At 32.2% G+C, this 14557-nt stretch overlaps 1 protein-coding gene across 1 annotated transcript; it reads left to right on the forward strand.

Annotated features, from left to right (window-relative positions):
* The first annotated feature begins 255 nt into the window (after window positions 1-255).
* On the forward strand, window positions 256-6026 carry LOC127725504 (toll-like receptor 4). Its single transcript, XM_052232525.1, has 2 exons — window positions 256-604; window positions 2098-6026. Exons 1-2 carry the CDS (start codon window positions 553-555, stop codon window positions 4512-4514), a joined length of 2469 nt encoding a protein of 822 aa, XP_052088485.1. The 5' UTR covers window positions 256-552; the 3' UTR covers window positions 4515-6026.
* The last annotated feature ends 8531 nt before the right edge of the window (window positions 6027-14557 follow it).

A 14557-nucleotide genomic window follows, 5' to 3' on the forward strand; every position in this document is an offset into this window, starting at 1 on the left:
AAATAAAACAAACTCCAACATTACAAAAAGACAGAAACAAAACCAAAAAGATTTTGGAAGGTTTGTACAATGAAATGACAAAGAACTATTAAAAACGTTTGTTATGAGAAAACGGACATAGTTATCCGTTTTTTAAAAATCATCAGTGTTGGTTATGCCACTTTACAGCGCAGGCAGTAAAGTTTTAATAAGCTGTAACAAGAATGTTAAACTGTACACCACTTCTATCACAATTCGTTTGCTTTGTTATAATTCTTTCAAGGAGTGTTGAATGTAGATCAAATTACTATGCCATAACTTTTTTTAATTTATCATGTTCAATGACATAAACAATATTTGACGTAATACAATCATAGAATGTGAAAAATGCATTCATGGTGTCTTTTTACATCTAAAAAGAATCAAGGTAAACACTGTCTACCTATAAAACACAGAGTCGAAATACACACAGAGAATATGGTTGGTATGTAACATACATTGGTCTGTATACAAAACAGTGACATTAGTATATGTTCACTGAAGTCTTCTCTAAAACATTTAGAAAGAAGAACCATGAACATTATAAAAATTATACTCCTTTGGAGCTTAACAGCCTTACAAGAAGGTAAGTTATTTCATTTGTTTTATTAAAACTATATACTACGATATTTCCATTAGCTATTTATTAGTTCATTGATGACTGTTAAAGGTTAAGACCATGCACCTTTCAACGGATATATGCGGTGTCTTCAATAGCTTACAAAATACTCACATTCTTCTCATCATGCTTGATAATCAAGATAACACAATTTTCGTATCACACTCCGTTCAGAAATAAACAACAAGTCACAGCCATAAGAGAATATTATAAATGTAATACGTAGTGTGAAGAATGTTGTTATTCAAAGTCTTTGAATTTAAAATATGTTAAAATATACTTTTTCACCTGAAAATGTTGTGTGTGCTGTATTTAGACCCCTCTACCAAGAAATTTGTTTTAGCATGCACACGTATACAAATTTCGGTTTTTATCCAACGCAATCATAGCTTTGAACGTTGTTTTCAATTTAGACTCGTTTATATTTTTTCATTTGGGCTTGTATTATATTTGCCTTCGGGTTTATATAATCCGTTCATCCTATTTCGACTCTTCAAAATTCAAGAGTCAATCCTGAATTGAGATAAATCATATGGCCTTCCAAAAACCGTTTCGATTCCTAACATCACTGAAGAGACATTAATTGTCGAAATCTGGATATGGTGTACAAATTTTTTGCACCTCATGTTTGCGGTATACCATCTTTTCTGCAAGCTTATTGTTTTCTGTTTGGTATTAAATTAATAATTAAGATCCATTTTGTTACATCTGGTGATCTTTTTATTTGGCAATCGCCATTGCAGTCAGCAGTGTTTAAGAACATCCGTTGTTCGACCTGCTAGTCAAATGCGCTCTGTTAAAATATACTTATTCACTTTTATGTTTTTGGTCTTTTGGAAAATGTTGTTTGTGTTGTATTAAGAATCCATTACCAAGAAATTTGTTTTGCATGCACACGTGTAAAATTGCGGTTTGTATCCAACGCAATCATAGGTTTTAACTTTGTCTTCAATTTAGACTTGTATATATATATATAAATTCGAGCCTAGGTGAGCGGGTGGTCTAGCGCGCCGGACATAGTGTAAGTCGATTTGGTGCCACGATATATCAGTAGCATAAGTTCGAATCCCGACCAGGAAATAACAAAAATTTGCTTCAGCAAATTTACAGATATAACATTGTTTGGCTGTTATTTAAACGAATTATATATACAGAATGTGTTTTCAGCCTTGTATCACCATCACTGCTGATCTGATGGATAAAATCTGCCATAGATTTGTCACTGGTTCAGACGTACTTATATATATAAAGTATGAGTTTTTACCAATGCTTTATGTTCTACATTGATCCATATCATAGGTTTCAACAAAAATTCTTAACCAATATGAAATTGTTTAAATTCTCTCTTTTGGTTTATTTAAAGGATTTTGATGGACTGTAATTTGAATAAGTTTTTCTGCAGATCTTTTATTCAAATAGTATTTATGTTAAGAAGTATATTAATATTTATATTCTTGCAGCTAAAGCTTATAGCAATGAAACGAAATGTAACGTTCAAAATACCATTGTTGATTGCTGCAATTTAGTCTTGACCACAATACCGAGGCACCTACCAGTAAACGCGACTCGTCTGGACTTAAGTAGAAACAGCATCAAAATAGTCAGAAGCTTTGCCTTTCAGTCATTGCGATACATCACGGACCTTTATTTGGAAAGAAATTTGATACAATTAATCGAGAAAAATGCTTTCCATGGGTTACATCGTCTACGAAGTCTGAATCTCAACGACAATTCTATAAAATTATTTCCCAACGGCATGTTCGACAGATTGAATGGTTTACAAGATTTGTCAATTGTAGACAATAAACTACAATACTTCCAAGATAATAAAATAACAGAAATATTAAACATGATAAAAAACTTGTCACTGAGGAAACTTTCGTTTGACATATATCCAGATTTCAAATTTCCCAGTGAATGGTGTACGTTAAGTAAGATGGTCAACTTGGGGATTTTCGCCAGGTCGGCAAAAGTACAATTCAACAAGGAAATGTTCGTTCATGTTAACGTATTGCAAATAATGTCTCTATACATCGATGTTGTGCCGTTCATATCGGAAGATTTTTTCGAACATTTTCCTAAATTAGATTCAATAACACTATCAATAGGTAGTGATTTACCTAACAATCCAATCGACCAAGTATTCAAATCTTTTGGAGTTTTCAGAGGAAGGAACCTGACAAACATTGAAATAAAGTCTGGCAGATTTGATAACGGGTTTACACTGAATCACAAGAGAATGAAGTATTTATGGTCAATTTGTTTGAAACGACTGACATTGAATAACCTATATATTAAAGACATACTTATATATGCGTCGCAAGTATTTTCTATTCAAAGCACGTGTCTTGAGTACTTGGAGATTTCTGAAAATATCATCATGGACCGGGGAGGTTCTATTTTTACCGTTTTTCAGAACTTTAAAAGTTTGAAAGTTTTGAAAATCAAAAGTAATTGGCGTCGTTCAAGAAGTAAACGCTCGCAGCCATCACGATTATATACATTTAAACTCGTATTACCAAAAACTCTTAAAGAGCTGTATATAGAAGATGACATGGCTTGTGATATGGTCAATGTTAAAGTAATAAACGGTCTTAATCTTCGTGTGGTAAGCTTGAAGGACAATGACATCTGGTCATGCGAAGGAAGTTTTGCAGGAGTTATAAATGTAGAGTATTTTGATATGTCTGGATGGACATGCGAAAAGCTGTCAATCAACTTACTATATGGCTTTCCAAATTTAAAGACATTGAAAGCAAGTAGGTCACTTCTAGGACATGGATTTGTCAACACTGCTGGAGCAGGGTCTTTCTTAAGAAAGAATCTGAGATTGCAAGATATTAATCTTTCGTCTAATAAGATACACAGTATACCAAATGGGTTATTTTTGAAGCCGTTTGAGCAGTTATCATCAGTCAACATGTCACATAACTATCTCACAATATTTCCTAAATTTCATGCTAGGATAAAAGCAATGAAAATAATTGATTTGACATTTAACCGTATAACACACTTCAAAGACGATGACATTGACCAAATTGAAAAGCTTGAAGAAGTTGATATATTCTTGAGAGGAAACCCATTTCAATGTTCCTGTGAAACTTTACAGTTTTTAAAGTGGTTAGGTCAGACAAACCGAGTACCGGATATTTTAGATCTGACCTGTGTAACTGAAAAGGCTTCCCGTAGGTTTATGTCTGAAGTTATATCCAACTTACAGACATTTGAGATTTCCTGCAAAACGAAATTCTGGTTGGCGTTTGCTGTGTCTATAACTTCCATTGTGGTAATTGCCATAATAATAACCGTTATATTCTTTCGATATAAATATGCTGTTGAGTACGTTTTATTAAGATTGAAAATGAAAATGAAAAATTACAAAGAATTGAGGCAGGAATATACTTATGATGCTTTTATATCATATAGTCATACCGATTCGGGTTGGGTTAAAAAATTCCATGACGTAGTAAAAAGTATGGGCTTCGAATTATGTCTGGACGCCAAGGACTTTATTGCTGGTTACGGTATAGCAGAAAATGTTATCAATGCAATCGATTCCAGCAGAAAGGTTATATTCATTATAACTCATGATTTCTTAAAGAGTACTTGGGGGTCGTATGAAATGGAAATGACTCGCATGCATGCTTTTCAGAAGGGAAGAGAAGACATGGTGATTATTGTTGTAAGGGATAAGATAAAGGTAAATGATATGCCGGAAATATTAAAGAGTATGTGGTTTAAAATTACATGTATCCAATGGCCAAACGATGACAACTTGCCATACAATACGAAGGAAATATTTTATGAAAAGATGAAAATGTCTCTGAAAATGAAGGAAGAAACTACTTTATTATATTCTAGAAATTCAGCAGTATAGAGCGTTTGTCATCATTGCAGTTCAATAATCAAATCTAGAAAAAATTCTTTGGTTAGTAGCTATTATGTTTATAATGATGTGATAAGAACAATGACACAAGAGAGAGCAGAAAGAGGACAAAACCAGGCAATAATTTGTATATAAATGTGGTCATATTCAAAATATAACTTTTAAGTATATTTAATGGTTCATATGTTGCCTGACTGTTTTCTTTTATGCTCTAACGCGTCTCACAATTTTGGTTCATTTTGATTGTGCCATAAATCGTTTTTATTTTTTGCAAGGTCAAACTTTTAGTTATGAACGTTTCTGTGATTGATATTGCAAAAACACGTGTTGTACTCACAGAATGTCTGGTTTATTGTTGTTTGTAATTAGTGTATATTAGTATCAGATATCAAAGCTAATTTAACATATATATGTAATTATGGATAAGTACATTTTGAGGACAAAACAATATTCGCGTAGGATATGCTTGCTTGATTAGTAATGTTTAACGATTGTTTACCTCTATTGTCCATATCGTGGCAGTCAGTTTCTATTCGTGGAGGAAACCGAAGTACACAGAGAAAACCACCGAATTCATATCCTCCTTGTTGTCAGGGAAGTGCTTGATATAGGTGAACTTCTTAGGCCACTCAGCTAACCAGTCCGCGCCGCGTATAATATGAACATTCCTACCGATTATTAAGATCCTGGTGTGATGTCGTAAATTCATGGGAGATGTCCGCTGTTATTCTGCGGTAAACATGTTGTGATGTACTATTATACTATTTATTTATGTACTTCTCTGTTCTGAGAGTTCTTGTTTGTACGGTATTCCTCTCACGTAGTGTTGTCATTTTTATCGGTATTTTTAACATGAGCGGGAGGTTTGGCTAGCCATAAAACCTGGTTCAGCCAATTATTGTTTTCTTAAAATGTCCTGTACAAAGTCAGGAATATGGCAATTGTTATATATAGTCCTTTTCTATGTATGTTGGCGTTTGCTTTTGTTGTAGTTCAGTGTTTCTGTTGTTCAGTTGTTTTCCTCTTATATTTGACGTGTTTTCCTCGGTTTAAGTTTGTTACCCGGATTTTTATTATTTTGCTTTATCGAATTATGATTATTGAACAACGGTTTACTACCGTTGCCTTTATTTAACCATTAAAACAATTAGAACAAAAGCACTCTTGGAAAAATAAAACTGATTTCATCATTGCCTTTTCCAGTATGTCATGAGTAGTTTTTGCTTTATCTTTCCATAATAAACGAGAAATGTATTACATATGCAGATAGAAGATTGGAATACTATTTACTTCATGCCTTTTATTATAAAATATATAACTAGAAATTTGTTCTTGCAAAATTTCCATTTTAAGATAGATCATAGGATTCTACACCATGTAATTCATTTTCATTTAATTTCAAATTTAAGGAAACTGAACTATGTTCTTTTTGTTCATCAATCAGAAAAAAATACTGTTTGCATTTTTAAGAATGTAATGTTGTATTAAATATCTTGCTATCCATGGTAGACTGTATTATATAATAGGAAAAAAGTAAAATAAAAAAAAATACCGAACTCCGAGAAAAATTCTAAACGGAAAGTCCCTAAGCAAATGGCAAAAAACAAAAGCTCAAACACATCAAACGAATGGATAACAACTGTCATAAAACTGACTTGGTACAGGCATTTTCTTATGTAGAAAATGATGGATCAAACCTGGTTCTATAGCTAGGTAAACCTCTCACTTGTATGGCAGTCGCATAAAATTCCATTATATTGACAACGATGTGTGAAGAAAACAGACATAATAGGTAATAATGTCAAAATAGGGGTACAGCAGATAACTTTGTGGTATAATCTTAATCACTATAAAAACAAGCAAATATGTCAACAAAGGCAAACAAAAACGAACAAAGGCAAAGCTCATTAGAAAAAGCGAAAGACAAGAATACAAAAATTTACCATAGCACAACAACACAATGACGGGATGTACAAGTAGCGATCCCCTTCAAATGAATACTGCCAAATATAGGTTTAACAGTAAAAGTAAAAATTTATAAAGACTAATATATGAATATTATAACACTGTATTAAGATGATAAACAACGTCCATACATTGTACCTAGAATTAAACTTCAAGACCATCGTGTATTATTTGTGAAGATGATACGGAATATTTATCAACAAGGGTTTGGTATCTTCCGATGAACTTTTTTAGAAAAAGGACGAGACGTGCTTTGACACACCCCTGGTTCATCAACTTTCTGCTTATACACTGGTGACGTTTTACAAAGTCTGAGTAGCAGCTGCAAGCTCTTGAATTCCGAATGAAATGGGAAATATGTAGGTAAAATTTGTATATTGCTACTATAAGGTGGTGTAAATTGATAATTTCAAAATTAAAATCGTCTCGTTTATCATAGATTCTGGTAGTGAGATGACCGCCTATGTCAAATTCGAGGTATAAGTCTAAAAATGAGGCAGAGGAAGCTGTGCCTGTTGTTTCTAGTTCTTGAGGATATATTAATGGAACCCAATAAAAAAAGTTTGGATTGTTAATTGAAAGAACATCATCAATATATCTGAATGTCTGAAAAGTCTACCTCCAAATTCAACAAATATGTTGTCAATAAAAATCTCCAGCATACTGACCACTTGCTCCAGATTAGATGATTCTGGTCGTATTTCCTACATGTCAAGCTCTTAATTTTACCGAAAAAGAAAAGTAAATTAATTACAAACAAATCATCACAGATCTCTCAGAAAACGAACGGAGTGCTCCATTAGAAAGAAACATGAAAATAAGACAATACCGTACAGCGGGTTTCTTTCGCGAGGAGGGGGGGGGGGGGGGGGGGGGGTAGTTTCGCTTATTTTGGCGGGTAAAGGGAAAACGCGAAATTATATGCATACTTCGGTTCTTTCTAATAGCTAAAGCGTTTTGAAAACTATCTATTTATCCCGTCCGTCGGATCAATAATGGTTTATGTTCATTTAACCAACATAAATGCGAAAGGCCATTGTTCTCTGGCTGTCAGGTGTTAATGGGTTAATTGGTTACATAATAAAATAATTAATAATATAAGAGTGTAAGGTACTGTGTCATGTATTTTGTCCTAATTAATTAAATGGGGTCAAATTATATAAAAGTTGCAAGTCACTCATGATAATTTCATGATCTAATCAGTACACCAAAGGTCCGGTCAATTTCGTAACTAATCAACCATAACATTTACCAGAGTTTTGTACACCTGTGACCAATGTCTAAGTACCGGTATTCTATGTATTAACTGTATCAAAATATAATCAATAAATAAGACGTCATGCAGGTAAAACAATCATTTAACCATAACATTGTTAATTTTTACAACTTTTTAACTGCAACCATTTCAGTATCCACCAAAATATTTAATTGGGATTAAAGAATCCGCCAAAATAAAAACCGGCAAATTTTTTCGTATACTTTGTTACCCCTAAATCGCGAAATTTTACACCCGCAAAAATAACCCGCTCTACGGTATTTTAAGAGATTCCTGACATCGGAATTGACTTGAAGAACAATTGAAATAAAGGAAAAAGTTATATCGTAACTGAGCAGGTGTAAATTGAAAAACTTTAATCTTATTTAAGATGCAGTAGTTAATCGATGATAAAATCTCATTTATGGATTTAAATAGAGAGACGGGTTGCGTCAACAGGGTAATCATCTAATGTTCTGCAAACATTATCCGCCATGCTGAAATAGACATTGAACTTAACTGATGAACATTAGTTTATGTCAGGAATTGAGGCAAGCACATCTGTGTTAATGAATGATTCTTTTGGAGACTCTTTTACTGAAGATAGATACATTTATAACTTGAGAAAGGTTCAGACTATATCTCCTTAGTTTTAAAGCACTGACCAGGGGGACGGTATAGCAAGTTCCGATTAATCTTTCAGAAAAGTAATTAGTTTCATACAAAAAAGTTTGCATTCAGTTGAAAGGAAATGAAAATATAAATTTGAATATCTGATTGATGTTTTACCGAGTATTTATTAGAAAGATGTTTGGCTTATAATTGTGCTTTGGCCATGAAATCATTGCATACTGCGAAAACTTGATTACGAGATGCTTTTATTCGCAAAATAATTGAGTTGTCATAATTTCACATATGCAAACTTCTTTTGACGAAGTATTAAGTAGAACCCTTGTTAATAAATTTATCAAATGAAGTAAGGACATCATAGGCCATATGTTTTAGAAAGTTAAATATAATGGTAAATTGTGTTTTCCAAAACAAACAAAACATGAAATTGGGTTGCAAAGACTTAACAAATTCTGTCTTACATATTCTCACTTTTGTCAATAATACCGTCTATATCATTCACATTTCATGCGATACGAAGGATACGAGGAATATAGCAAAACCGATCCGTCATGTCTGGTAAAAATTCTCACATGCCAAACTCATGACAGGTTTTTATGAAATGTTTATCAACAGTCCATAACAGTTTGCCTCTTGAACGAGTTCAATAGGCAGTTGTTTTCCTCGGTCTGGTTAAAAATATGCATCTTTTAAAACATATAATAACACTGTTATTTTCTTGTGAAACAATTTTTGGAGAATGAGTCTTATTTTCTATGTTTCTCTCGCTTTTAGTTTGTTAGTCAATTTTGTTTTGGTTTTGATGAACATCGGTTGCCAGTGACAACTATTTCGCTATGTAATTGAGTTAAATGAGTTAAATGAAGGATTGAAGGATGAACGTATATTCCAACTCTATGAACTTTGAGTTTTTATGGGAATGTGCCTTACAAAAGCATATACGGACCCCTCTGAAAGAGTTGTTGTAAGGGTTTTTGTACAGGTAGAGAGCATGGCATTTTTCTAATAGCTGACTTTAGTCATCGTTTTTATCGTCGTCTTCAGGAATTGCTCAGTGAATAAGATAATTTCTATACCCATTAGACCCTTCACATGACCAAATACTGGTACACGTCAAATTCTGTTGGTTGCATACACAGTTTTTATTGCAAGCTGTTTTACCCTTGCACGTATAAACAAGATCTTGAAGGAAATCTGATGACAAATACTATGTACCCCCATGCCTTTTATTTTAACCAGAAATTCGTTCTTACAAAATCTTTATTTCTAGATTGTTCATAGGATTCTACCATGTAATACATTTTTATTTAATTGCAAATTAAAAGAAACTGAACTTTTTACTTTTTGTTCAGGTTTCATAGAAAATAAAATGTTTAACATTTTGGGAATGTAATTTTGTACAAACTTTCTGGCTATCCGTGATAGACTGGATTAGAAATTATGACGACTTTTTCTTGCTTTTTAGCGCAAAAGAGGTTATAATTGGTGTGTCTGAGAATTTTATTAACACTAAAACAAATAAATGATATGGTGTTGCTATTTGAATACTATATATATATATAAACAATATATATGTAACACACATTGCCCACAAACATAGTGGAATAAAATAATTTGATTATTGAGTATAATACTCTGTATGTTTCGTAGCTCCTGTACAAAAAGTTACAATAGATCGGGAGTGGTAATTTCTAGAAGCAGCATTTAAATATCCAAATCAATGGTACTATATTATCCTATATCCTTATAACTTGATCAATCTTACAAGTGTTACTTAATTTTTATAATTTGTGTATATTCACAAGTTTCACCATGAAAACGAAACAATTACAAGAAAAATATATCGTTTGGAGGAAATGCCTAGACTCACATCTAAATACTAATGATAAGATCTCAAAATGAGCTTATATTGGTAGTTTTGCAATTTTGCATTAAAAGCATTAAGTTTGATATCATTCAGCAAATACGTTAAACTTTGCAATATTTCAGAAATATATATCCTGACCTGACAAGTTTACATCATGGATGAGAATATCATTGATAGATATATTTTTTTTGGAGGGGGGGGGGGGATTTTCATATGCAATCAATCAAATTAAGATCCCCGACATATTTCTCCTATAATCGAACATAAGAAGTCATTCTAATGTCAGCCTTCATAATCTCAAGTATTTATTAAGTCTGAATTATTGCAAGCATATTGACCGAGTGAAAATATATAAATTTACCGATATTGCTTTTAATGTATAAAAAAAATAACTGTTCACTTGTTCTGGTCTGTTGGCCGATAGCATTGATGTTGTCAGTTTTTATGGACTTCCTCATTTCTAATAATCTTTTGAATTTAGTATTGTTGTTATTCTGTTTTACTTCTTTATTTCAATTAATGACACTATCTTTACGAATGATATATCTCTCTTATAGTAAATATAAAAAAAGAAGATGAGGTATAACTGCCAATGAGAAAACTGTTCACAAGAGATCAAATGACACAGAAATTAACAACTATAGGTCATTGTACGGTCTACAACAATGAGCAAAGCCCATACCGCATAGTCAGCTTTAAAGTATATATTTTTTTGTAATTTAGTGGTATTTAATTTTGATTTATGAAGACTGGATTTGTGTTATTTACAAAAGAAAACCTGTTAATTTTTTTTTTACGTAAATAAACAGTTTAACACTTAAAGCTCTACATGTGTTTCGATTCTAAAACATCCTTGGTTGCATCCAATTTAGCGTTCTTACTGAAGTTAAATCCCGATTAGCGCTTCTGGCGAATAAAATTTATTAAGTGTTATTCTATTTCTTTGAATCAAGGAAGTAGAATTACCAAAAATGCTAGTTTATCTTAACGGCTCCGATTACAATCGAGTCATACGATATCAATTAAATGCAAATAGAACTTCATATGAATGCGGAAGATTTAAATAAAACGTGAAATAACCCCGAAAAAACAAACTCCAAGGAAATTCAAAACGGAAAGTCCCTTATCAAAAAAAGAAAACCCATTGAAAAGTGCATCAATAAAACGCAAGTAGGGTATATATTAAACACGTAACGGATAACACAATTAGACTTAACAATTGTAATAAAATTAAGAACACCTTAACATATCATTTTAATAAGAAATGCCACAATAAACGAAGCAAGTTTAAAATAAGATGTTTAAGAGATCTTCCTTTGCCAGACTGCTACTCCTATATATTATCTTTCTTGTCACTTCTAGTCTTTGTCAGCACTTCTGTGTTGATATGAAATTTCATTGTTATGGTCATAATCATAAATTACCGGTTTATAAAACTTTGAGTTTTTCGAAATACAAAGCATTGTCTATCTTAGAAATAACTAAGTTGACAAAACCTTTCTAAATTTTGGATCTCAATGATCTTCAACTTCGTATTTATTCAATTTTTTTTAAGTTTATTTATTCGAGCTTCACTGATGAGTCTTTTGTAGACTAAACGCGAGTCTGGCGTACACAATTTTAAAACCCGGTATATATGATGAGGTTATTTAACTATGACATATGTGTCCGAAATAATATCTTAACGATCTGATGACTAACATGTGGCAACATTAGGTCTTGTGAAAGGAGAGGGTGACGGTGGTCACTGTGAATCTGTGTCATTATTTAGTTTTGTAAAATTGGTGAAAATTTAGTATTTTTCATACTTCCGTTCGACGTCTTGTAGGGACCTGCGGAAATCCCTGTAGGGTCATTTCCTTTTTCTTTCACAAGCCCGTTGTCAATTGGAACTACTCACCAGGTAAAAGCATTGTCGTTCGCAAAGGATGAAAAATGAGCAGGTGTTCATACCTTGGGGTGTGTATAAGATACGCTTGATATGGTAACAAGAAGACCAAACGCCATCATACCTTTGCATTTAATATGCTTAAACATATAATTATGTAATTATGTACAGTAAATAAAACTTGTTCTTGGCCTAGTGTAAATATTGTCAGTTTTTGTTGAAAACTCTTCATTGAAGCAGCGATCTAATAATTGTGTTATTTTGTGTACTTTTATTTGTTTCAGATGTGTGTGTATTACATCCCGTCGTTGTGTTATTGTGCTATGGTCATTTTGTGTATTCTTGTCTTTCATTTTTGTTTATGTGCTTTGTCTATATGTCCTTTTGTTTTTATTTGTTGACATATTTGTTTATTCATAGTAAGATTATAACACAATGTTGACAGTTGTTCCCCTATTTTTGACAATTTTACCTATTTTGTCTGTTTATTTTGTTCACACATTGTTGTCAATATTATGGAATTTTATGCGACTACCATACAAGAGAGAGGTTAAGCTAGCTATAAAACCAGGTTTATTCCACCATTTTCTACATAAGGAAATGCCTGTTCTAAGTCAGAAATATGACAGTTGTTTTCCATTCGTTAGATGTATTTGAGCTTTTGATTTTTCAATTTGATAAGAGACTTTTCATTTTCAATTTTCATTGGAGTTCGGTATTTTTGTTATGTTCAATCTTCTGAACATGATGAAATTAAAAGGGTTATCTTGAAATAAAAGAAACTATGTTGCAAAGGTCAATCTTAATTTTTCTGTAAACAAATTGTCGTTTTATTTTCCTAATATGTCAACCCAACCAATATTTTTATTCTAACGAGAGTTATCATAAGTTATGGTTTGTATAAAAGCGGTATTTCGATTTTAAAGTAACAGAAGGAAGTTGAAAAGAGTGTTACCTGTAACATAAATGCTTCCTTAACTAGACAGCATAACAAATTAGATCAAGGACGATGAATGACCCAGTTTATCGTTCAGGCTCTGGTTACAGTCGAGTGATACTATATCAATATAAAAACGGAAACAGCACATGGTATTATTATAAATACTAAGGAAAAAACAACCCGGATGACCTATTTATAGTATTAAAATTTAAAAAAAATGATATAATACATGTAACAAAATAATACTTGATTTTATTCAGGGGTTTCCCTAATACAAGATTGTAACTTATGTATATACTTTTTTTAACAAAAAGTAACCTATGACATGTCAATAAACAATTGAGGAGAGAAAGATTTGAATTCTTTAATATGGACAAGTATGTGAAGTACAGTAGTTTTGAGACAAACCAAGCAAACAATCAAAACTTTTATTTTACAAAAACACTCGCATAGATTCATAACATTATATTATTGGAAGATTGGAAACATCACTCGAAAGCTTACAAAAACGTACGATTTCAAAGAGAAAAATCGATAGACTTTACCATAAGGGCTTTCGTTTGATCGATTTCACTCTATTTGCTGCCTTTATAGCTTTAATGAAACTTTTAAATTTATATTTACCTTTATTTCCTTATATCTATCTTTATTTTTTCTTACTAATTCACCTGACTTTTGAATGATATTATGAAAATAAGGAGATGTGGTATGATGACAAATGAGAAAACTATCCACCAGAGTTAAAATGAAGTGGATATTATGCATGGTTTAACATCCTTTTAGAGTTGATGCGATTGTCTCAGATTTTTGTACGTTACATTGTATTTTCTTCGTAATGATCATCGGTTACTGTTGTAAAATTTTCAAATACTTATTGAAATATTTCAATGACAAATAAATATTACTACCAACATAAACATGCAAATTATGTAACTTCAACCAGCAGTAACGTTTTTTCAACGCTCAACTTTGTAGCAACTGTATGTCTGAAGTACTTGCATGTCATGCCTGAAAATATGAATTGTTGGAAACTGGATATGAAATGTAGGTCTTAGTCATTCTGAGAATACAATTCATCAAGCTTTTTACAACATGTTTTCGCGATTGATGACATTCAGTAGTCGGATCATTAGAGGAGCGTCCATTTGCATGTTTATGATGTATAAATATGTAGCCATGCCGGTCGGTATGAGAACTTTAACTTCAATGCCTGGTGTATGGAGAGTCACATGCCTCTGCACGTACAATTACAACATTTTGATAGTCGAAGGCAAAATGTTTGTTTCTGTCCACCTTACCCTCATTTCAAGTCTAAGTAACTTTCAATCACGTAGACCTACATTACATGCACTTCATATGAAGTAGTTTTTCTTCCTTAATAAGTTTTAAATATTTTTAACTTGATGTTAACCAATCAATCATTTGATTTTTAAACTTTCAAACCGTCAGCTTTAAACTAAAGTTCTATTAAGATTTTTTTATAGCTAGT

Source organism: Mytilus californianus, unplaced genomic scaffold, assembly GCF_021869535.1.
Source record: "Mytilus californianus isolate M0D057914Y unplaced genomic scaffold, xbMytCali1.0.p SCAF_15, whole genome shotgun sequence".
NCBI lineage: Eukaryota > Metazoa > Mollusca > Bivalvia > Mytilida > Mytilidae > Mytilus > Mytilus californianus.